The sequence below is a fragment of the Ursus americanus genome, chromosome 10 (assembly GCF_024610735.1).
Source record: "Ursus americanus isolate L20-20 chromosome 10, mUrsAme1.1.p, whole genome shotgun sequence".
Lineage (NCBI taxonomy): Eukaryota > Metazoa > Chordata > Mammalia > Carnivora > Ursidae > Ursus > Ursus americanus.
The window spans coordinates 78,464,898-78,490,045 of record NC_142136.1 but is presented as its reverse complement, the minus strand read 5'-3'; the positions used below and the strand labels follow the sequence as shown (position 1 = coordinate 78,490,045).

Here is a 25,148-nt window from a genome sequence, read left to right as displayed (position 1 = left end):
TTTCTTTCTTTCTTTCCTTCCTTCCTTCCTTCCTTCCTTCCTTCCTTCCTTCCTTCCTTCCTTCTTTCCTTCTGGCTTCAATGGGAAAGTTTTTTAAAGTTGGTTTATCAGTCAGGATTTTTCAGAGATGCAGGCTAGCATATCCAAAATCTGCCTGATAAGCTAGCAGGCTGCAAACCATGAGAAACAATGCTGCAGTTACGGTCTAAAGGCAGTTTGCTATATAACCAAGAAGGACTGATATTACAGATGAAATTGGAAAGAAATCTGCTGGAGAATTTTCTCTTGCTCAAGGGAGGCTAGTGTCTTTGTTCTGCTCAGACCTTAAAGTGATTAGATGAGGCCCACCCACCCACGCACATTAGAGAGGACAATCTGCTTTACTCAAAGTCTACTGATTTAATTGTTAATCCCATCCAAAAATGCCCTTACAGAAACACCTGGGCACTCTCTGGCCCAGCCAAGTTGACACACAAAAATTAATAATTATGGTTGTGAATTAGATATTAAGGCTTGGGGCAAGAAAAGATTCATTAGACTGGAATTTGAAAAGGAAATTGTTTGAGACCATATGTCTCTTAATTAAACTATCTGGGAACTATCAAGGACATAAAAGTTCTGCTAACACCTTTTTAAAAGAGCCCAGCACTGTGTATTCTGAGAAGTGAAATTTGTACCTTGGGAAATGTCTGTAACTCTGAAGACAATAAAGAACATCCTGGCAAGGCTTCATATTGTGGTCTCAACATATGTAGATTATTATTTATATTTTGGTGTATGTGAGGCAGGAGATTCCAGATTTCTTTTTTTTTTTAATAATGATTTTTTATTATATTATGTTAGTCACCATACAGTACATCCCCGGTTTCCGATGTAAGGCTCGATGATTCATTAGTTGTGTATAACACCCAGTGCACCATGCAATACGTGCCCTCCTTACTACCCATCACCGGTCTATCCCATTCCCCCACCCCCCTCCCCTCTGAAGTCCTCAGTTTGTTTCTCATAGTCCATAGTCTCTCATGTTTCATTCCCCCTTCTGATTACCCCCCTTTCTTTATCCCTTTCTTCTCCTACCGATCTTCCTAGTTTTTATGTTCCATAGATGAGAGAAATCATATGATAGATGTCTTTCTCTGCTTGACTTATTTCACTTAGCATTATCTCCTCCAGTGCCGTCCATGTTGTAGCAAATGTTGAGAACTCGTTCTTTCTGATAGCTGAGTAATATTCCATTGCATATATGGACCACAACTTCTTAATCCAGTCATCTGTTGAAGGGCATCTCGGCTCCTTCCACGATTTAGCTATTGTGGACATTGCTGCTATGAACATTGGGGTGCATATGGCCCTTCTCTTTACTACGTCTGTATCTTTGGGGTAAACACCCAGTAGTGCAATGGCTGGATCATAGGGTAGCTCAATTTTTAACTTTTTAAGGGACCTCCACACTGTTTTCCAGAGTGGCTGTACCAACTTGCATTCCCACCAACAATGTAGGAGGAATCCCCTTTCTCCACATCCTCTCCAACATTTGTTGTTTCTTGCCTTGTCTATTTTTGCCATTCTAACGGGCGTTAGGTGGTATCTCAGTGTGGTTTTAAGTTGAATTTCCTTGATGGCTAATGATTTTGAACATTTTCTCATGTGTCTGTTAGCCATTTGTATGTCTTCATTGGAAAAGTCTCTGTTCATATCTTCTGCCCATTTTGATCTGTTTATTTGTTTCTCGTGTATTGAGTTTGAGAAGTTCTTTGTAGATCTTGGATACCAGTCCTTTATCTGTAGTGTCATTTGCAAATATATTCTCCCATTCCGTGGGCTGCCTCTTAGTTTTTCTGACTGTTTCCTTGGCTGTGCAGAAACTTTTAATCTTGATGAAGTCCCATAAATTCATTTTATCTTTTGTTTCTCTTGCCTTTGGGGATGTATCATGAAAAAGGTTGCTTTGGCTGTTGTCGTAGGGGTTGCTGCCTATGTTCTCCTCTAGAATTTTGATGGATTCCTGTCTCACATCGAGGTCTTTCATCCATTTGGAGTTTATTTTTGTGTATGGTGTGAGATAGTGGTCAAGTTTCATTCTTTTGCATGTAGCTGTCCAATTTTCCCAGCACCATTTATTGAAGAGACTTTTTCCCACCGGATGTTTTTTCCTGCTTTATCAAATATTAGTTGCCCAAAGAGCCGAGGGTCCATTTCTGGGCTCTCTATTCTGCTCCATTGGTCTATGTGTCTGTTTTTGTGCCAGTACCATGCTGTCTTTGTGATCACAGCTTTGTAGTACAGCTCGAAATCCGGCATTGTGATGCCCCCAGCTTTGTTTTTCCTTTTCAACAGTTCCTTGGAGATTCGGGGCCTTTTCTGTTTCCATACAAATTTAAGGACTATTTGTTCCAGTTCTTTGAAAAATGTCCTCGGTATTTTGATCGGGATAGCATTGAAAGTGTAGATTGCTCTGGGTAGCATGGACATTTTAACTATGTTAATTCTTCCGATCCATGAGCATGGAATATCTTTCCATCTTTTTATGTCTTCCTCAATGTCTTTCAAGAGTGATTTATAGTTTCTAGAATATAGGTCCTTTACGTCTCTGGTTAAGTTAATTCCAAGGTAATGTATGGTTTTTGGTGCTATTGTAAATGGGATGGATTCCCTAATTTCTCTTTCTTCGGTCTCGTTATTCGTGTATAGAAATGCAACTGATTTCTGAGCATTGATTTTGTATCCTGCCACGTTACTGAATTGCTCTATAACTTCTAATAGTTTGGGAGTGGCTTCTTTTGGGTTTTCCATATAGAGTATCATGTCATCTGCGAAGAGAGACATTTTGACTTCTTCTTTGCCAATTTGGATACCTTTGATCCCTTTTTGTCGTCTGATTGCTGTTGCAAGGACTTCTAGTAACTATGTTGAATGCTAGTGGCGAGAGTGGGCATCCTTGTCGAGTTCCTGATCTTAAGGGAAAGGCTTCCAGCATTTCCCCATTGAGAATAATATTTGCAGTAGGCTTTTCATAGATGGCTTTTATGAGATTGAGAAATGTACCCTCTATTCCTACACTCTGAAGGGTTTTAATCAGGAAAGGATGCTGTATTTTGTCAAATGCTTTTTCGGCATCGATTGAGAGGATCATATGGTTCCTGAGTCTTTTCTTGTTGATATGATGTATCACGCTGATTGATTTGTGAATATTGAACCACGCTTGCATCCCAGGTATGAATCCCACTTGATCGTGATGGATAATCCTTTTAATGTACTGTTGGATTCTATTAGCAAGTATCTTGTTGGGGATTTTGGCGTCCATATTCATTAGGGAAATCGGTCTGTAATTCTCCTTTTTGAGGGGGTCTTTGCCTGGTTTGCGGATCAAGGTAATATTGGCCTCATAGAATGAGTTTGGTAGCTTTCCTTCTGTTTCTATTTTTTGAAATAGCTTTAGGAGAATAGGTATTATTTCTTCTTTGAATGTTTGGTAGAATTCCCCAGGAAAACCATCCGGCCCGGAGTTTTGTATTTGGGAGGTTGTTTATCACTGACTCAATTTCTTCATAATTAATTGGCCTGTTTAAGAAATCAATTTCTTCCAGTTTCAATCTTGGTAGTTTATAGGTTTCCAGGAAGGATTCCATCTCTTCCAGATTGCTTAGTTTATTGGCATATAGCTGTTGATAAAAATTTCTAATAATCCTTCCAATTTCATTGGTGTTGGTCATGACCTCTCCTTTTTCATTCATAATTTTAATAATTTGGGTCCTTTCTCTTTTCTTTTGGATAAGTCTTGCCAGTGGCCTGTCAATTTTATTGATTCTCTCAAAGAACCAGCTTCTAGTCCTGTTGATCTGCTCTACTGTACTTCTTGTTTCTGATTGATTGATTTCTGCTCTAATTTTGGTCAACTGCTTCCTCGTGCATGGATTAGGCCTGTCCCTCTGTTGCTGTTCCAGCTTCTTGAGGTGAGAATATAAAAACTGCATTTTAGATTTTTCTATTCTTTTGAGTGAGGCTTGGATGGCTATGTATTTCCCCCTTAGGACTGCCTTTGCAGTATCCCATAGGTTTTGGACTGTTGTATTTTCATTCTCATTGGTCTCCATAAATTCTTTAATTTGATTTTTGATTTCCCGGTTTATCGAGTCATTCCTGAGCAGGATGGTTCTTAGTCTCCAAGTGTTTGAGTTTCTTCCAAATTTTTCCTTGTGGTTGAGTTCCAATTTCAGAGCGTTGTGGTCTGAGAATATGCAGGGGATAATTTCAGTCTTTTGGTATCGGCTGAGACCTGTTTTGTGTCCCAGAACATGGTCTATTCTTGAGAATGTTCCATGGGCATTAGAATAGAATGAGTATTCTTTGGTTCTGGGGTGTAGTGTTCTATATATATCTATGAGGTCCAACTCGTCGAGTATGGCATTCAAAGCCTTTGATTCTTTGCTTAGTCTTTGCCAGGGTGTTCTATTTCTGAGAGTGGAGTGTTGAGGTCCCCTACTATTAATGTATTTTTATGTATATGTCTCTTTATTCTGGTTAAGAGTTGGCTTGTGTATCTTGCTGCTCCCCTGATGGGGGCATATATATTTATAATTGTCTTATCCACTTGTTGAATACTTCAAGAATAATATAGTGCCCTTCTGTGTCTCTAACTATAGTCTCTAGTTTAAAATCCAATCTATCTGATATGAGAATTGCTACCCCAGCTTTCTTTTGAGGTCCATTTGCGTGAAAGATGGTACTCCATCCCCTTACTCTAAGTCTGAATGCATCTTTGGGTTCGAAATGAGTCTCTTGTAGACAGCAAATGGATGGGTCATTTCTTTTTATCCAATCTGCAACCCTGTGGCGTTTTATGGGAACATTCAAACCATTCACATTAGCGTTAAGAGCTGAGAGATATGATTTTAATGATGCCATGTTGCCAGTAAAGTCTTTGTTCGTATTGGCTGTGACTTTCTTTTGTGTATCACTCTTGGGGCCTTTTTACCTTTATAAACCCCCCCTTAATATCTCCTGTAGGGCTGGTTTCATGGTTACAAAATTGGTTAATGACTGGCGATTCTGAAATGTCTTTATTTCTCCATCATTTCTGAATGACAGCCTTGCTGGATAAAGGATCCTTCGCTGCATGTTTTTCTCTGAAAGAGCTTTAAAAATGCTCCCCCAACCCTTTCTCTCATTCCAGGTCTGTGTAGACAGGTCTGATGTAATTCTGATGCCTTTTCCTTGGTACGTGAGAAATTTATTTGCCCTGGCCGCTTTCAATACTGTATCCTTGGATCTAATATTTCCGAAATGCACTATGATGTGACGTGGCATAGGTTTGTCGTGGTTGAGCTTGGGAAGGGTCCTCTCTGCCTCTTGGACACGAATGTTTGTTTCCCTCGCTAGATTAGGGAAGTTTTCAGCTACAATTTGTTCAAATATCTCTTCTAGACCTCTGTTTTTCTCCACCCCCTCGGGGATGCCGATGATTCTGACATTGGATCGTTTCATTGAGTCAGTAATCTCCCGTAACCTACATTCGTGGGCTTGGATTTTTTTAAGAGCAGCTTCTATTTTGGTTTTTTCCTCTATTAACCCATCCTCCAATTCACTAACCCGTTCCTCTGCTTCTGTGACCCTGGCCGTCAGAGCCTCTAGTTTCGCCTGCATTTGGTTCATAGAATTTTTAATATCTGTCAGATTCGCTCTCATTTTTGTCCTTAGGGATTCTATATTCTCAGTAACCTTTTTGTTAATAGTTTTTTCAATTCTACTCATCATTTTGACCATTGTTACTGTGAATTCCATTTCTGATACTTTGGTTACATCCATATCCATTATTTCTGTGGCAGAGGCCAAAGACTCACTGTCTTTTCTTTGCTGGGGGGGCTTCTCCTTCTTGTCATTCTGATGAGGAGAAGTTGCGGGGTTGTCCAGAGCCCAAATTATTGACTGGGTCCCAGGCCATGCCCCTTGTTTTATAGGGATCTTAGGGATGTGGGCTTCTTCTTTAAAGATTTTATTTATTTATTTATCTGAGAGAGAGAGACAGACAGTCAGCAGAATGGGAACAGAAGCAGGGGAGTGGGAGAGGAAGAAGCAGTCTCCCAGCGGAGGAGCCCGATGAGGGACTCCTTTCCGGAACGCTGGGATCACGCCCTAAGCCGGAGACAGGCGCTCAATGACTGCGCCACCCAGGCGCCCCGGGTTGTGGGCTTCTTGATTTTTCAGCCTGCCTTCTGTGTTCTGGGGGAGGGGCCTGCCATGCCAATACTCAGGCAACAGTGTTTGGGTAGAGTCTCCGTGTCCCCTGCGAGGGGGGATGGGGATGGGCACGCTGTGAGCCGGTATTTCCAGGCTTTTGTTCTCTGGAGGGTTTCCCTGGCGGTTTGCTGTGCCTCTTCTGAGAGTCAGAGCAGCAGTGGCCGAACCTCAGCCTCTGTCTCAGAACAGAGGGATTGCGGCCTGTTCTCCGCTGATGTTCTGGCCACTTTAACTCTGGTACTGTTGGTGCTGCTCAACCCTGCAGCGTCCCGGGATATGCGCCCCCTACCCGGCGTCCCTGCCCTCACTTCCAGGGCCAGCGTGTCTCTGTCCTTTGTGTTTCTCATGCCGCCAGCCGCCCCGCGCGCGTTCTGGGAGCTCCCGGTCTCAGTCTGGATCCAGTGAGCACACCGGGATTCCGGAGTTCCCCGAGATGCCTAGTGGCGCGCGCACCCGGCTCACTGGTCTCAGTCCGCTCTCTCGCGGGTGCCATCCAAGAGTCCGCCCGCTCCCCCGTGCAGGTGGCTGCCGCTTCCTGGCACCCGAACGCGGCGGCTCCCTCCCCCTTCCGTTTATCTTCCGATATCCGTGCGCGGTTTCATGGCTCCCCTCTTCGTACCTCAATACTCAGCACTGGAGATGTTCATTTGTAGAGATCCAGATGTATCTTCCTGCGTCTCAGGCTAATTCCATGGTTATTTAGGCTGGTCTGGTACCTATCCAGCTCGACTCAGGGGACCTGCTGAAAAAGGGGTCCCCTACTCCTCCGCCATCTTAACTCTTCCCCCCGAGATTCCAGATTTCTTTACCCTGAAGGGGACAACTCTCAGCAATGATCCAAAAGTTTGTAATGAATGTGTGGATGGGACCATCTGATGGCCAGAGGATCCAATCTGGTGCTAAGATGACTGCCTTAAGTTTGATCAATTGCATTGATCCCCAGTCCATCTATTATCAGAGATATCTTGGCTACAGGATGAAAGTCAGCAACATTCCACTGAGCTCCATTTGTGATGGTGGCAATGCTGTCCATACAGTCTATATATTTCCATCTCTGTTCACTCAATTTATTTCAAGAAACTCACTGGGTAGCCAAGTGATCTTGAGGAGGGGTGACCTCCTCTGGCACTGTGGCATCTGGCAAGGGACTAAGGACAGGGAAGGCCATCCCCTCTTGTAGGAGGAACATGCCAGAGGGCCCAGGATTGCCTCCATCCTGTCTTCAGGAGACCTGTATAGCCATGTTGAGTTTGCAGTATAGCATTTCCATGATCCAAAGCATAATGGGCAGCTGGGTATGGATGGTCACAGGCTCAGAGTCTGTGAGAGCCCTTATTTACAGGACATCCCAGTATGTAGCCAGCAGTTTCCTTCTTAATAAAGTTTATCCCAGGGCCAAGAGGACCAACTTCTTGTACCAGATGCTTTGGGGCAACTTACAACATTATATGTGGTCCAGAGACCCCAGGGGGCATGAGAAAAGGAGTCAAACCTCTCCAGTGAAGGAGTCTCTGAGGGCACTAACAGAAGTGCCTGTTGATTTTAATTTGGGCAGATTCTAGAGTATTTGTTGGAGGAACCACATTTAAAATAGGCTGATTTGTAAGTAGCAGCATCAGTGAGATTAAGAAATATTTATAAATGAGGAATATGTTGCCACCAGAACCCAAAAAAGATTTTTATGTCCTTAATGAATGTGTCCAATGAAGATCCTTGGAGGATGGTCATCAATGTAATGTCATACTGGTGTTTGTGGGGAAAGGCAATGTAGTTAAGATCCTTTCTGTAAAGATTATGGAGTATGTGTGATGGTAAAGCTGTGAGGAACCCCATGGGCAGCCTGGAAACAGAATACTGTGTCCCTTTGGAAGTGAGGCAAACTACAGCTGAGAGGCTGCTGAAATTGGCACTGAACAGAACATGTTAGATAATTCTGTAATATAAAATATTTACTGGTTGTTGATTGGAAGCAGTCAGCAATTTTAATAATATTGGGCACTAGGTATAAAACAATTACTGGATGAGACCACAAAATTATGGTTGCAGTAATCAATCCTGAATCACCCAAGCTTTTTTTGTTATTTAAATTCAGGCAAAATTGAGCTGTTGAAGAATCAATGGGGATAATCACTCCTTTATTAATTAGGTCTTTTATAATAGTTTTACTCCTTAAAGGCCCCGTTCTAACCTACATGGGGTCATATTAACTGGAGGTCTGTGGAGGTCTCACTATTATCCTGCCAATTTGTAAATGCCAAACAATTTTAATTGATTCCTCATTGTGTTAAAGGATCTGTGTCCAATGTGGGATATTTTAGAGCAATAAGTACTATGATTATGGGAAATTTAGGCAAGGCTATCGTTAAAGTGAGGCATACTTATTTTTCTCTATTTTATATTTAGTGACTTTCCTAAGATTATAGGGGGTACGATGTTTATACGTAGTGGGACTCCAGGTATAACTGTCATTTGAGACCAAGCATTGATTAAGACCATGAAACTTTGTCAGTTGGTGCATTTTAGCAGATGTTAAAGTTCAGTTAGAACCTATACTGTTGAGGCACAAAAGCCAATCAGTGCCCCTTTTGTTTTTTGTTATATGAATTTTTTAAGTAAATTTTCCACTTATAATTGAGTCAAATTAAATATATATGCTTTATTTACTTTTTATTTTCCACCCTGCATCTACATTTCTTTGTTTTGTTTTGTTTTGTTTTTTTTTCTTTTTTTGGTTTGTTCATTTGTTTGTCTTAGTCTTTTAGCTGCCTGAATCCATAATTTCTAGTTTCTGTCTCTGGCTAATAAGACTATGTGTGTACCTTCTAAGTGGTTACAGCAAAATCAGGGGAGAGAGAGGAGCCCCTAATAGGTGGCACTTTCTCCTTCCAATCCATCCAAATACGTCTCCCAAAGACTGGGGTTTGCACTTAGAGATCTACAACAGCCTCTTCTTGGGATAGTGCAGTTAGGGAATTGATTGGCCTGCAGCCAGAGCCTCAAAACCGAGTCAAGATAACATTTGTAAGAACTATATTACAAGAATCCACTCGTCTTGTAATTTGTTCCATGTGCTCAGTAGTGGGGTAAGTAGTGTCTTCCCCCAAATTCATGTCCACGTGCAACCTCAGTGTATGATCTTATTTGGAAATAGGATCTTTGAAGATGCAATTAAGATGATGTCATACTGGATTAGAATGGGCCCATATCCAATTACTGTTGGGTTGGGCCCATATCTAATTGTCCTTATAGGAAGAGAAGAGGACACACAGAGACACTAGAGGAAAGAAGGCCATATGAAGATGGAGGTAGAAATTGAGCAATGCATCTACAACCTAAGGAATGCCAAGGATTTCCTGGAGCCACCAGAAGCTAGGAGGAGGCAAGGAAGGAGTTTTCCCTAGAGTCTTCAGAGGATGTGTGGTCCTAGCAACAGCTTGATGTTAGACTTCTGGCCTCAGAACTGAGAGACAATAAATTACAAAGTCACGTATAACGGCAGCCCTAGGAAACTATTACAGATTTTGATACCAGGAAGTAGGGTGCTCCTCTAACAAATAGTTAAAAATGTAGAATATGGCTTTGGAATTGGATAAGGGGTAGAGGCTGGAAGAATTTTGAGGCACAAGATAGAAAAAGCCTAGAATGCCTTGAAGAGATGGTTAGTGGAAATACATATGGACATTAAAGGTTATTCTCATTAGACTTAAGAAGTAAGTAAGGAGCACCGTAGAGAATGCTTCTATCCTCTTAGAGAATAAATATATTGACATGAACAGAATGTTAGTAGAAATATGAAGGTTAAAGGTGCTTCTGGCAAGAACTTAGAAGGAAATGAGAAACATGTTATTGGACACTAGAAGAAAAGCAATTCTTATTTTAAAGTGGTAGAGAACTTGGATCAATTATATTCTGTTTGACAGAAAGTAGAACTTAGAAGCAATGAACTTAGATATTTAGCTGAAGAGATTTCTAAGCCAAGTGTTGTAGGCACAGACTGATTCTCCTTGATGCTTACAGTAAAAAGCAAAAGCAAAGAAGTAAATTAAGAAAAGGACAGTTAAGCAAAAAGGCGGCAGCTCTTGATGATTTGGGTGGTTCTCAGGCTATCCAGATTACAAAGGATTCAAATATTAAGAAATACACTGTTGGAAAGTGTGCTCTGAAAAAGGGAGCCAAGGGTGTGGCTGGACAATCTTTTGCTAAAGAGACTGGGCTTGTGACTCATGGATCCAACTGGCCATCTCAACAGAAACGAGAAGAGAGATGGGGTTATCCAGCAAAGATCTATGGAGGACCTTCTTGTCTGAGGACTGCACAAGAGGCTGACAAGTGTTCTGAGAATGTTATACCAGGAAAACTACTGGCAACCTGAACTCCAAAGAACAGAGATAGAAGGAAATGAAGGGAAGTTGTGGGACTTCCAAAAACCTACAAATAGGACGTGGGCTGATAGAGGTTCTCAACTATAGTCACGCTTTATCCTCCAGCTTTCAAGTTTTTATTGAGAGGTAGACACAAGGGGTACCTGGGTGGCTCAGTTGGTTAAGCATCTGCCTTCAGCTCAGGCCATGATCCCAGGAAACTGTCTGCCTTTGACTCAAGTCATGATCCCAGGGTCCTGGAATCGAGCCCTGCATCGGACTCCCTGCTCAGTGGGAAGACTGCTTCTCCATCTCCCTCTGCTGCTCCCCCTTCTTGAACTTGCTCTCTCTCTCTCTGTCAAATAAATAAATAAATAAAATCTTAAAAAAAAAAAGGTAGACGTGATATATCAGGTAAAAGGAATTAAGTTAAACAGGCTTTTAGTGTGAGCTTTTATATTTATCTGGCTAAGAATCACTCTGTGTTTATTGTTTGCTGTGGCTTAGGTATCAGAGACTAAAATTTCCTCCAGTGTTATTTTAGTCTCCTCTGCTGTGTTCGGCTTTCCCATCAGATTTCTTACATAGATTCTGAGCCCTGTAGTTCTTTCAGTTGTATTATATATTATGATATAGATATACACACACACACACACACACACACACACACACACACACACACATCATAACAAGAACCTCAGTGATGTGGTGATAATATGTGGGAGGAGGGGAAGTACTGTATAAACTTATAGTCTTTTACTGAGCTTCTGCCCTGAGGTATAACTTTCAAAAATGCTTCCCAGCTTTTTTTCTCCCTTTATGTGACATAGGGAAGCTAGAGAGGGTTGGGTATTTCTCTTCCCCTGGGTTGGGTGGGCTCTAGTAAAATAGTTTCCCTGAGGACAGGCCTTTTCAAGGAGAACTGGGAGCTCTGGCATATTCAAAGTGGTTACTTTTCCCTCCTTGCCAGAAGCACCAGAGATTCTTCTCCAGTCTTGACCCTAAGAACCTGGTAGGGTTCCTGGAGGTAAAACCCACAAGAATGTGAGGGTTGTCAATGCAAAATGAAAAAAACTCTTAGAAACTCCAAAAGAAAGAAAGTTTTATTCCAGCTCAAGTTAGGACAGCTGCCTGGAAAACACACTCTTCACAGGAAAGATAATGCTCCAGAGAATGAACACTTTGTACAGGGTTATAGATTTTTTTTTTTTTTTATGTCTTGTAAAAGGTCAAAGGATTACAGATTAACCTATAGGCAGGAATCACAACTTTTAATGTTAAGAAATGCAAGGAGTAGGAATATTCATCGATACCTTAAGGACAAGATGGTTTTCCTTTATGGCTTGGTGGGCCATAAATCAGGCTTTTGGTTTAAACAAAGTTCATACAGTAATGATAACTTAGAAATCTAAAATGGCCTCCCCTTGGAAAAAATTAAACAAAGATGATACTGCAGATAGAAATCTTCTCTTCTTTTGCCTTTGATCAATGTCATACTCAAGGGCTTTATTCTTTCACAAAATCTGTACATGCTCAGGCTGGGGCCTCTTCATTTCCTTAGTTTTTAAATAAGAATGTCCCAGTTCCTCTGGTGAAACTGCTTGTTTCTCTCTGTCCTGGCTGAGGAGTTAAGGGCAGAGGTGAGGTTGTGCTGACCACCCTGCAGCTCAGGTAGAAAACCTTTGACTTTGCCATCTCTGGGGAATTTCTTCCAGTTTTCCTGAGGGCTCTGAGTCCAGTGGCCCTTGGATCCCTGCCTAGATCCCAAACAGAGTTGGAAACTGTTCTAACTGGCAAAATCCTGTGTTTTTTTTTTTTCAGTTTTCATTTGAGGAAAACGAGCATTTCCTTGATTGGCTATTTCTAGTCTGTTTGTAGATGTGTGAGCTGGGTCTGAACCTGCCAGGAGTAAACACCAGAGCGTTATGGGCTCCATGTTGAGGACAGCCACAGGCACAGTGATTTTCCCACATTGAGAAACTTGAAAATCATATTAATAATTGTCTACATCACAGCCAAGTTATATTGCTTTATACCAAACTGTGGAGAATTAAAAGTGCATTGTACAAAATGTTTATACTGTTCTTGTATTTCACCTATTTCATATTCATGTGACTAGATCAGTACTTTCTAGAAAATGGTTCTGTTAATAATTTAGTGAGTCACTGTTAAATCTGCTATGGTAATAAATTGACGCCTCTTAGCTATTTTTGTCTAAATTAAGACACCATGGTAGCACCTACCTAGGATTCCTGTTCTGCAAAAGAACAATAAATGTTAAACATGTCAAAATAAGATTAAAAAAAGTAAAATAAATAAAATAAAATAAAAAGCTTCCCTTATATATCAGGCCTTTAGGCAGTTTTTCTCTCATCAGGGTCAATTAGCCTTTAAGTTTTCCTACCAGTTACTGGCTCCAGCAGCAGCTTCTGAGCCTGGGATACTATGACTCTCTGCCTTCATTCTTCTCCGCAACTGTCAAGGCAGCAATTCACCCCGTGACTTCAATTTTCTCATGGATCTAAGAAGAGTTGTTGAATTTTAGTTTATTCAGCTTTTTTTCTTGTAAGGACCAGAGTGATGACTTCCCAGCTCCATTGTGTCCTATTTTAACCTACACATTTTCAATTAATATGATTACAGAAATAATTTCTCCCCCCAAAATGTATGAGTGAATAAGTCAGCGTAGCGGTACACTTCTGAAGGTAGGACCTCAGCCTTGCACATAACCTCCCTGGGTTGACTAAGTGAGTGAGACAAAAGGGGTAGAAAACTGACAAAGGCACTTAGTGACTCAGGTTTTTAAGTCTGGCTCTCCTTTTGACTAGAAGTGTGCAAGTGCTGGGGGGAGAAGGATTCTTTAAAAGTTTTAAGTAATTTCCATGAAGGGTAGGGGGCAAACTGGATTGCTTAGGAACTCTAACCACTGGACTAGAAGGCAAACAAAGCAGCCACAAGACCGGAGAAAATTAAATTGCCAGAGACTTCTTCCAACTGGCCCTCTCCAGTCCATTCGTGCACTTCATCCCATGCCCCTCCAGAGACTCGGCTCCACTTGTTGCAGTCCAGCCTCTGGACTGGCTCTGGAGCAGAAGCAAGTAGACTCCACCCATCCCTTCCTTCCTCTCGGAGGGGGCTCCCACCCAGAGGTGTGTGGGAGGGGCCGGGCAGTGGTCACCTTTCACCGAGATTGACAATAAATTTTGCGTATTTTAAATATTATTCAATATTTAAATATAGTGGTATTCACATCTATAATGCATATGGTATTTTATAGAGAAAACAATTTAATGATGTGATGAAAATACAGAATGATAGGTCCCAGGGCTCCCCGGGCCCCAATTTCTCCGGGGTTAAATGGAAAGAAATGCCCAATTTGACCTGAGGCACTCTAGTGGCGAAAATATAAGTAGAAACGAAAAACTCAACACCCTTCCCATACCGGGAGTCGAACCCGGGCCGCCTGGGTGAAAACCAGGAATCCTAACCGCTAGACCATATGGGAAGAATTGAAAACACATCTCTCGTTTCTGTACACATCACTTACCTCAGCTTGCCGTCTGCCCCTCAACGCAATTACTTCATACTCATCGGGTTTGCTCCGCCCCCGGAAATTCTGACTGCGGCTGCGCGAGTCCCAGCTTCAGGCCGCGCCCCCCCCCCCCCCCCCCCGCCCGCGCCCCGGGCCCTGCGCTGGAACATCCGGGCCTCTCTAGGGGGCGAGAACTCCTGCTCCCAGAAATCTCCCAAAAGTCTAGAGACGGGGAAGGTTGCAGAGCGTTTGTGGTTTTCTCAGTCCCTATTTGCTGACCCTCCCGGGCACGGGGACATACCCAAAGCCGAACTTCAAACAGTAAAGTGAAGGCTATTGCTTGACCTTCGACATCAACTGACATCTAAAATAAAGGACCCCAACCGGCACGGAGTTCCACATGAATATCTTTTCTGTGAAAAACAAAACCGTATTGTTTTTACTTACTTTGGCTTCAAAATCCCACTGGTTGACACTTCCTAGCAGGATTTTGTTCTGAAATTCGACCTGTGTGGGAAGGGATGTACCTTTTTTCTCTAGTTTCCTTTTGAACGCTTCCATTAGGTTTTTCACTGACAACTCAAGCTCAATGTGGCAAAAACAAAACAAAAAAACAATCCCCCCATATCCAACCACAAATATGACCTACTGCAGTTAAAGTATTACAACAGTGTGGTACCTGTATACTGACTGACGGTAAAATCAAGGAAACGACGGAAGCTCCAAAATACAGTATGGGTATAACATTGGGATTATGCAAAAGTAAGCAAGGTGGCACCTCAAATCAGTGGCTCAACATACAGCATGTAGACCTATGGTAGAAAACACAGCTGGATGCAGGATTCACCCCGTACCTCAACTGAAACCACAGAAGTTCTTAAGGAAAATAATGCAGAATTCCTTTATCATATCATTTACAACCCCAAATCCAGAAATGATAAAATAGCTGATTGATAAATTCAATTCTTAAATCAATTAAGAAAATTAACTAAAACTTAAAAAAAATAGTAGAGCTGGCGATGGTTACTATAGCTTTCACCTTAGTTATTAAACTATTCAATTATTTTGAGCAGTTTAATGTGTTTTATTTTACAACGGAGGTTTAAAAAAAAACACCATAAGCAAAGTTACAAGAGAAATGGGAAAATATTTATGTTTCATATTATGAATAAAAGATTAATTTTCCCCAAGCACAAAGATTACCTCCTAGAAACTGCTAAAAATACCAATGACCAGGAGGAAAATGAAGCAAGGACAAAGATCCCATCACAGGAAATACATTTGGTCTTTCAAAAATTATAAGGTCTCACTCCTATAAAGATAAAGGAAGAGTTCCTAGAGTTCCCTTGAAAATCTAAGATCTTTCTTACTTTCTGGCTTAAAACCTGCCAAGGACTACCGATCTACTTAGGTGTTCATGTTTTTTATTGACGTGGAATCATACTGTCCTGATTTGTTAGCCATGTTTGTTTTTTTTTCTACATCAAAATCAGTTTTGAGAATCTAGTGAAACTGAAGCACCTATTTGTTGTCCTTCCCTGCCACTAACTGTGCAGTATTTCATCCTGTAAAGAAACCACAGCTGATATATTCATGAAGCTGTTCTGGCTATTTATGAACTAACCTAACAGCTTTGCCCCTGCTTTGCCCCCACATGAATGTGTCCCAGGAGAATACAAGGTTAGAAGTGGTTTCACAGTAGTGACTTTCAACATTATTCAGTTTGCCTCTTCAAACTTTCACACCTAACAAAGCTAGAAACATGCAAGCCAGAGAAATTTTAAGGAGTAGGGATTAGTTGGGGTGGGAATAGGGGCAGGGGCAATCTGTGAAGGAAGAAGCCCTGAGATAAGGCAGCCACACCGAAGAACAGTTGTGCTCACTGCCCTGCCTCTGGTCACAAGTCAGGCAGACTCAGGCTCCAGCTGCTTGAGTTTCTCCTGGAGCCCCTGGAGTTGGCTTCGACCCCAGTCAATGCGAATCTGAAGGCTGGCCATGTCTGCAGCCAGCTGCAGGCCTAGAGGAAGAGATAAGATTGTCACCATGGTATCCTCGATGTGACACATGACTCAGGGGGCTCCGAACATCCCCAGGGACTGGAAAGGCCCCAGAACTTTCTGGCCTCCACACTATTCCTAAAATATTCCAGGAAGAGCCTTGCATTGGCTGCTTCAGAACCTCACTAGACCCACACCCTCACCTCCTTCACATCTTTACTAAAATGTCACCTCTTCAACAAACTTCCTCTACTCCCTTATACTACCCACCAGGGACTAAAAATTCATAGATCATAACACTGTTGTATGCCCTCATTTCTCTCCTTCTTTCCTTCGTTATAATAGTCCTTCACTGTTCTCGCCCTCTCTCTGTTTTCTCTGCCCCCGAGGGTGTTCCACATTCTGGATCCACACCTTGCTGGCTTTTTCCTGATGCTTCTGTTTAACAGTCTTCTGGACCCCCCATGCTCTGTCCACACGCCAGTCCAGTCTTCAGCTTACCTGCCAGACAGCAGAACTGGCCACATATCTGCTCACCTCCCTCCAGGAAGTACTTTCTCCTCTTGGCTTCTGGGATCTCTCACCCTCTGGTTGTTGCTCCTGCCTCACCGCTACTTCTCAGTCTCCTCGAGTGGTTTCTCCCCTTCCTCCTCCCACCTTCTGTCCACATTCTGAGGCCCTCTGCTGATCTCAGCTTAAATGCTGTGTCTGTGTCGGCAACTTGGGAATTTAAACACCAGTGTTATGTGGTGGGCTCCCAAATCTCTCTTTCAAGCCCAGGTCTCTTCAAACTCAGAGACATGTGCCCAGACACCCGAGCACTCACCACCACAAGCACTAGGAACACACTCTCACCCAACTCCTGACTTACCCTTGGCTGAAGCTCTCTCACACCAGGTGAGGGCAGCTTCATTCTCCCAGGTGTTCCTTCTGGAATCTGTGGGCTCATCCTTCATTCCTCTCCTTCCCTTACTCTGAAATTGATCTGTCAGTAGATCTTGTGGCTTCTACTCTCAAAACATGCCGGTTCCCATTACTTACCCTCTCCTTCACTGCCTCCACCTACATATCAAGCCTGGCTGCTCTCTAGCACCTGCTTCCTCCGTCTGCTCTTGTCTGTTCCCACCCAGCACCTGCAGTCTTTCTATCACTCTGTGGGTCCAACTGCACCTCCCTCTCTTCAGAGTCACCCATGACTACCAAAGTCCTCATCAGGGCCTATACCTCAAATCACCTAGGCCCAGCCCCCTCTGACCTCAGCTCCTGGCACTCCCTGATGCATAAACTCCACTCCAACCCATTTGGCCTCCTCACCCTAAACATGATCTCACCTCAAAGCTTTTGCCCTGGCTGGTCCCTCTGCCTACACAACTGATCCCCCAGATCAACTACAAAGTTCTCTCCATCTTTTCAGAGAGGCCTTTCCCAGACCACCCTTCATAAAATAGCTCCGCCCACCCACTCCTGTCCCACTCCATTCACCATACCCCATCTTATTTTTCCATAACAATTCTTACTACCTGGTGTTTTTTTTAGGGCCTACTTATTTATTTGCATGTTTTCATTCTCTCCTCAATAGAATAAACATTCTATGAGGTGTGTTTCTCTCTTTTGTTTCCTGCTGTATCTCCAGCACCTAGCATGAGTCTGGAACACTGTCAACAGCCAGTAAATGCTTTTTTGAAAAAAGCAGGTGTGCAACAAAAGCCTGCTATGGAGAAGATCTGGAAAACCCTTTGCAGATTAACCCCAGCCAGTCATGGCCTTAGTACTCAAGTTCTCCCTGTAGACAGAGGGTCTACTTACCCTCCCGGAAGCTGGTTTGGGCATGACGCAGACTGTGAGGAACCAGGATTCCAAACCAGTTCAGAGGGTCCCGGGGGGCTGGGGAGGACTCCAGCTCTGGGGTTCTGGTGTGACCCTTGCGCCTGCGCAAAGCTGGAGAAAGACAGACTGGAGGTTGGGGGTCTCATTACCTGTCCCTTGTCGTCTCTGTGACAATGTTGAACTTGATCTGAGCTCACGATCCTGACACACACCGAAGGCTGGAAAAAACCCCTCCAACCATTTATGTTCCAGAAAACAGCTTACCACAAAGAACAACCCTTTGTGATTTAGATGAGATGCCCTGACCACTCTTTCTCATGACTCTCGTAAGATCAGCAGATGACACCCTTGTTTACCTATGACAGAGCCACACACTGACTTTTCCCATTTTGCCTGAATATGCTGAAAGGCCAGACAGACCCTCCAACTCCCTATTTGTCTCATAAATGATTCGAGATTAGAAGTTTGTCCCTCTGAAACCAGTCAGATATATAAACATTTTCTGTTCAACTGACTGAAACTTCCCCCGACTGCAAAACTATCCCAACTGTAAAGGATCTCGCCTATAACTTGTCTATTTCTCCCTACAGAAGTCTAAAGCAAAAAAACATTGAGATACCACCTTACGTCAGTTAGAATGGCAAAAATTGACAAGGCAGGAAACAACAAATGTTGGAGAGGATGTGGAGAAATGGGATCCTTCTTATATTGTTGGTGGGAATGCAAGTTGGTACAGCCACTCTGGAAAACAGTGTGGAGGTCCCTTAAAAAGTTAAAAATAGAGCTACCCTATGATCCAGCAATTGCACTGCTGGGTGTTTACCCCAAAGATACAGACATAGTGAAGAGAAGGGCTATGTGCACCCCAATGTTCATAGCAGCATTGTCCACAATAGCTAAATCGTGGAAGGAGCCGAGATGCCCTTCAACAGATGACTGGATTAAGAAGATGTGGTCCATATATACAATGGAATATTACTCAGCTATCAGAAAGAACGATTACCCAACATTTGCAGCAACATGGAGGAGATTATGCTGAGTGAAATAAGTGAAGCAGAGAAAGACAATTATCATATGGTTTCACTCATTTATGGAACATAAGAAATAGCAGGGAGATCAGTAGGAGAAGGAAGGGAAGAATGAAGGGGAGGCTAATCAGAAGGGGGAATGAACCATGAGAGACTATGGACTCTGGGAAACAAACTGAGGGCTTCAGAGGGGAGGGGGTGGGGGATTGGGATAGCCCAGTGATGGGTATTAAGGAGGGCACATATTGCATGGAACCCTGGGTGTTATACGCAAATAATGAATCATGGAACACTACACCAAAAACTAAGGATGTACTGTATGGTGACTAACATAACATAATTTAAAAAATTATTATTAAAAATAAATAAAGCAAAAAAAAACAGCCTGCTGAGACATTGTGATCCTCCAATCTGGGCCGCTCTCTATCGCAACACCCTTAATAAAATCATCTCCTCAATTACCCTGTACATTTTGTTTTCGACATAGGGAGGACGCCCTGGCGGGAAGAAAGAGGGACTCACCTGCCTCACGGGGTCCCACATCTTCTGGAGTCTGGACGCTGGCTCTCATCACCCAGAACTTCTGGAGTCCGTCCTGGGCCTCGCTGAAGAAGGAGAAGGTAGGATCGACATTTGGAGGCCCCAGCCTGGACCCTGCCCGCCCACCTCTTTCAACATGCACGGCTCCTCACCTAGTGTAGACGCAGACCTGAGGCTCCATGCGGGAGGCATACTGCAGAGGACCTACAGACTTGGCACCCATGGCATAGCGAGCTTTGGAGAGCGAGAGCCAGCCCTGGGGTAAGAGGAGAGTGGTGAAACTCAGTTTACCTCCGCACGCCCGCCCAACCCTCCCTCCCTCTCCAAGATCCCACCTCCTCCACCCGGGCGTTCAGTGCCGCCCGCTTCGCCTCCAATTCTTCCAGGTCCCGCAGCAGTTGCAGAAGGAGCGAGTCCACCCGCGTCCGTAGGTCCCGCGCAGCCATGGGACCACCGCACTGAGGTCTGGAACTAGCCTCCTCACAGGTCGCCCAATCGCCGATCGGCATACCGGCATGACAACCAATTGGCTCACTTTCAAGGGGCGTTCCCAGCCGTGGGCCGAATTGCCCAACATTTCTAAAGCCAGCGCTCTTAGAAGCAGCGGTACGAAATTGACTAGCTGGGTTCTCTGAAGCGTGTAAGCCAACGAAACAGTCGGCTAGAGCTGCGGGTGTTTCCGAGTCGCTTTTGGAAGAGGCCGCATTTTACACTTGATCTTAGCCAAGAGGCGAGAAGCGATAAGAGACCGCATTTTAATAGAGCGATACAACTATCTGGTGATGGAAGAGACATATGTATGGCAGCCATTTTAAGGAGATTAATTCCAGGAGCCGGTAGGCGAGGCTCCAGTCAACCATTGTGCTGCTTTTACAGTTGCTGGATCATTTCGAACCGCCAAATATGATTGCTCTAGCCGTTCATCATCTTAAACTTGGTCATCCTGCGCTGCAGTGATAAGTAATGAAGCCACGCACGGACATCTTTAGTAAGGGCGATCCTTGGCGACGCGACAACGTTTTGACGCCAGCCTATTGGCTGTTCCAGTAAGCATGCGCGTCCAGATTGGCCAATCGCCTTGCGACTCCCTCCCCACCCTCCGCCATCTTAACATTGGGCACTCCCGACAGTAGCAGGATGTAGCGAAGGCGCTAGCGACCTTCTTGGTTGAGGGCAGAATCGAGGGTGGCGTTGCTTATACTGCCCCCGGCATTATCCTGGACCCACGTGGAAGCCGCGCTCAGGATGGTAGGAGGGATGTTTGAGCTCCGGTTTTTGATGTTGGGGGCTCGCGCAGGGCTGGGGATGATTCCTGGGCTTGGGGCTGGTGGCCCCCGGGGCCCGGTTGTGCATGGCGAGAAAGAGGCTGATCGGACCCGTTGTTCCCTAGCTGCGTCGTGAGGCCCGCCTTCGCCGCGAGTACCTGTACCGCAAGGCCCGCGAGGAGTCGCAGCGAGCCGCCCAGGAGAAGAAGGAGAAGGTTCGGCGCGCCCTGGAAGGTAGGCACGTCTCCGCCCCCCCGGGGGACTTTAAACTTGTCATTATAAAGACCATTGGCTTGCATTTTAGAATCCAACGGAATAAAAGACCAAATGGTATAAAACTCGTTTAATTAGCATTTCTTAGTGTTTGTGTGACTGAGCATCCTTTCAAGTATTTATTTGCCCTTTTCCTTGCCTTTTGGGTTTGCAAATGCCCCTTCCGTGATGCTATAAATTTCATATCTTGTCATATATGCTGCGGTATCTAGATTTTACAGTTTGCCTATTTTATTTACAGGGTGTTTAGTTCTTCTCAAATTTTAAATTTTTACGTTGTCCTATATAGGTAGATATTCTCCCTCCCGCACCTCCGCCCATTGTTTTTCTTTTTGGTACCTTCTTCAGTGCAAGAATATCTTACTGCCTTTTGGCGCTATTGTGATTCCGTTGCATTTTAAAAGTGTTAAACCGTAGAGAATTTAATTTTATTCGAGTTGTGAATTAGGATCTAACTTTGCAATATTTTTTCGACTTTTTATTTGTCATACTGATGAAGAGTGTTAAATGCCTGAATTTCCATTGTATCCCTATTTTCTTGGTTCTTGTGTGGGTAGAACTTTGTTTCCTATCTGGGTGGTACCGCAGCTTACTACCTCTGATTATTTTAAATTCACTTTGATTTTCTGTTTTAGACATATAAAGTGCATGTGGTATGTGTCTATATATTTACATTAAGTGTTATGTTACTCTAGTATGACCTACCTGCCCACATTAGAAATAAAAAACGCTCAATGTATTGAAATTCAGGAATATTTTCCCCAACTCAGATAACCACAATACAGGATACTGTTTAAAAATAAGCCATTTCCTTGCTTTTCTTGGTACTTATATCATACTTGTTTGTATCCCTAAATCACATGGGTTGATTTTAGTTTTAAATGTAGTTATTTGGGTTGTATATATTCTTTCCCAGCTTTAAGTTTTCATTCAATATTGTTTCTAAGATCTATTGAGTGTAGTGGGGGCTCTCATTTCCCTGTGCTTGGTGTTGACCTTATGTTTTAGTCTGGGACAGTTAGGAGTAGCACTGCTGCTATGAACCTTCTCTTCCATGTGCAAGAATTTCTCCAGGGCATATTGGAAAGACATGCTGGTTCCAAGGGTATGTTCATATTGAGCTCTGTACTCCAAAGTGGGCTTGCCCACAGCCCAGCCCCCCCCCCTTTTTTTTTTTACCAAGTCTTGCTTTAGTTCGTAGAGGAAAGTTCTGACCCAAAGCATCAGGTTTAGCAGTTTTATTGTCAGAGGGTTTCAGGGTTTCTGGTCCACCTTCATACAGAAAGAGCACTCTGTATTTGTTCTTTTAAAAATTAGTTTGTTAATTTTTTTCTCATTACAAAAACTATGTATTTACAACTAAGTATTTTAGAAAGCCCTCAAACCGTGAGACTCAGGAACCATAGAAAATGAAATCTCCTGTAACCATTGTTAACAGGTTGGCATGTAGACAAAAGTAGTCTCCCTCTTCCCCCTGCCAAAAAAGTCGTGTATCACCTTTCTACACAGAAAAGAGTAAAAAGGATACTTTTTAATCAAGTCTGTACAGTTTTTGTAAGCCACGGTGTTGTATAAACTGAGGGTTCCATGCATGTGTCTTACTCAGCCTGTCTGTTTTCTCCCTGCAGAGAACCTCCTGATTCCCACTGAGTTACGCAGGGAGGCTCTGGCCTTGCAGGGTTCCCTGGAGTTTGATGATGCCGGCGGTGAAGGTAAACTTTCCTGACACAGGCCAGCTTCTCCCCCTGCCGTTGAGCCTGCTGGTTTCCATGTCATTATGCAGAAACCTTCAAGGAAAGGATGTGCAGCATCTCCTTGGGAAACTGTCTCCCAGATGCCCTCATGACTCTGCACAGATGGCACCTCAGGAGAGCTCTTTGTTGGTGCTCCCAATTTCGTTTATATAACACATACAGTATTATCCCACTTACTCTGTTTTGTCTGTTAATTGTCCCCCTTACTAGAATATGAACTCTTCTGAAGCAAGACAGTGTCCATTTTGTTCACTGCCATGTCCCCAGCTCCCAGCACTTCATTAACACCCATATGTTTTATTCATTGTATTATTCAACAAATAGTAAAGATATCACAAACATTGTACATTTTTGTTATGAGGAAAGGAGTCTGTTACTTTTGGCCTTAGCAGAATCTGGACTTGTGCTTAGATGGTAGCCATTAACCCTGTGTGATGAATATAGTTAAAATGAACTAAAATTAAATCAAATTTAAAAATTTAGTTTCTCAGTCATACTTGTGTTTATAGCCAATGTGGCTGGGGAGCCACCCTCTTGCTCAGTGCAGGTGTGGAGCATTTTATTTTCATCATCGAAGGTGTTGTCAGACAGTGCTGCTCTAGACAGATTCAGCCACCCTCAAGGTAGCATTTTATTTCCCAAGACAATGTCACCTTCTTGCCCCTTATGCTCTGACAGGTGTGACCAACCACATGGATGATGAATATCGATGGGCAGGGGTTGAGGATCCTAAGGTCATGATCACTACCTCCAGAGACCCCAGTTCCCGCCTCAAGATGTTTGCAAAGGTACCAGTAGTGGGAAGTGAGTGGGAGATGCTAAGGCACTGGTGGCCCCAGTCCCAACTGAAGTGCGTTCATGTACAGGAGCTGAAGTTGGTGTTCCCAGGCGCCCAACGCATGAACCGTGGCCGGCATGAGGTAGGGGCACTGGTGCGAGCCTGCAAAGCCAATGGTGTCACTGACCTGCTGGTTGTCCACGAGCATCGAGGCACACCTGGTAAGACTGTGGGTGGGAACAGGCTGTCTGCTGGGGTGGTCGTCTGAGAGCAGATTAGGTCTCTGACGGCCCACCTGGCCCCACCAGTGGGGCTCATTGTCAGCCACCTGCCCTTCGGCCCCACTGCTTACTTCACACTGTGCAATGTGGTCATGCGGCATGACATCCCTGACCTGGGCACTGTGTCCGAGGCCAAACCTCACCTCATCATGCATGGCTTCTCCTCCCGACTAGGCAAGCGGGTGAGTGTGGGTCCACAGGGTGAGGGCTGGGGGCAGGGAGTTCCAGGCTGGGCATCTGCCGCTCTCCTTCCTCTGACGCAGGTCTCTGACATACTCCGTTACCTGTTCCCTGTGCCCAAAGATGACAGCCACCGGGTCATCACTTTCGCGAACCAAGATGACTATATCTCCTTCCGGTAGGTGCATGGGCTGGCGTCAGAATGGAGTCCTGATCTTTGTGACCCACTGTGTTTGTTATTGACGCACATCTGCTCCCAGTCTTCCCTCACCCCTGCCCTGCCTCCCCTTGCCCCAGGCACCATGTGTATAAGAAGACCAACCACCGCAGTGTGGAGCTGACTGAGGTTGGGCCTCGTTTTGAACTGAAGTGTGAGTTTGGGGCTTTATTCCACTTGTGGTGGTGGTGGGGTGCTGGCAGTGTAGGTGACCATGTACCCATGTCCACCCCCCAGTGTACATGATCCGCCTGGGCACGCTGGAACAGGAGGCCACAGCCGATGTGGAGTGGCGCTGGCACCCATACACCAACACCGCACGCAAGAGGGTCTTTCTGAGTGCTGAGTGAACCCACTCGTCAGGACGTGGACATGGACCCGGGACTTGGGGAGGAGTCAGAATAAAGTCTATGTGCCACACCACCCATTTGCCTCTGTGTGGTCAGGACAAGCCCACTGTCAGGCCGAACGTGAGGGACAGTTTCCATTGGGTCTTAGGTGGGGAGCTGACAGCTCAGGGACATTCTCAGGTCTGCTGTTGACATTTTGTCTAGGACAAGGCAGGTCCAACCTGCTGGTTTGCCCCTTAGCCATAGGATGGGTTTGGGAGATTTGGTGTTGTTGTCACTTGGGAGTCGGGGGCCCTGTGAGAGCCCATCTCAGACTGGGACTGGTATGTACCCAAGGACACTGGTTTTGCACAGATCTTGGGCCAGGCCTATAAAATAAGGCAGGCAGGGGGATGGAGAGTGGGGAAGACCTCTGCAGGTGCCCTGAATGCTACAGGATGGCATGAAGCAGCAGGGACCACCTGGATGACCGATGTAAAGACCCTGAGGTGGACATGCTCATAAGTGTTCCAGGAGCAACAGTGGCCT

At 44.2% G+C, this 25,148-nt stretch overlaps 3 protein-coding genes and 1 non-coding gene across 6 annotated transcripts in view; 1 reads left to right on the top strand and 3 right to left on the bottom strand.

The window, feature by feature from the left end:
- LOC123792006 (ral guanine nucleotide dissociation stimulator-like) overlaps nt 1-14,204 on the bottom strand; it is a 54,310-nt gene extending 40,106 nt beyond the window's left edge. For both annotated transcript variants that reach the window (XR_015725989.1, XM_087865251.1), the window contains exons 1-2: nt 14,146-14,204; nt 13,003-13,119 (exon numbers count right to left, since the gene is read on the bottom strand). The gene's annotated coding sequence lies outside the window, so the exon portion shown is untranslated. The remainder of the gene's footprint in view (nt 1-13,002; nt 13,120-14,145) is intronic.
- Nucleotides 14,032-14,103, bottom strand: TRNAE-UUC (transfer RNA glutamic acid (anticodon UUC)). Its single transcript has one exon. It is a non-coding gene; the product is annotated as a tRNA-Glu (tRNA).
- Nucleotides 14,205-15,257: 1,053 nt separating the features above from the next.
- VMA22 (vacuolar ATPase assembly factor VMA22) lies at nt 15,258-20,027 on the bottom strand. Its single transcript, XM_045797161.2, has 5 exons — nt 19,858-20,027; nt 19,675-19,778; nt 19,505-19,587; nt 17,934-18,065; nt 15,258-16,147 (listed from the first exon to the last, which is right to left on the bottom strand). Exons 1-5 carry the CDS (start codon nt 19,966-19,968, stop codon nt 16,035-16,037), a joined length of 543 nt encoding a protein of 180 aa, XP_045653117.2. The 5' UTR covers nt 19,969-20,027; the 3' UTR covers nt 15,258-16,034.
- Nucleotides 20,028-20,609: 582 nt separating this feature from the next.
- Nucleotides 20,610-24,693, top strand: IMP4 (IMP U3 small nucleolar ribonucleoprotein 4). Of its 2 annotated transcripts, XM_045797160.2 has the most exons (9): nt 20,610-20,770; nt 20,913-21,021; nt 22,689-22,772; nt 23,493-23,602; nt 23,681-23,813; nt 23,901-24,055; nt 24,137-24,231; nt 24,351-24,424; nt 24,508-24,693. In XM_045797160.2, exons 1-9 carry the CDS (start codon nt 20,768-20,770, stop codon nt 24,618-24,620), a joined length of 876 nt encoding a protein of 291 aa, XP_045653116.1. In that variant the 5' UTR covers nt 20,610-20,767; the 3' UTR covers nt 24,621-24,693. The 2 variants fall into 2 exon arrangements, with proteins under 2 accessions (XP_045653116.1, XP_045653114.1); XM_045797158.2 differs by having other exon boundaries at nt 23,901-24,231.
- Nucleotides 24,694-25,148: the final 455 nt, after the last annotated feature.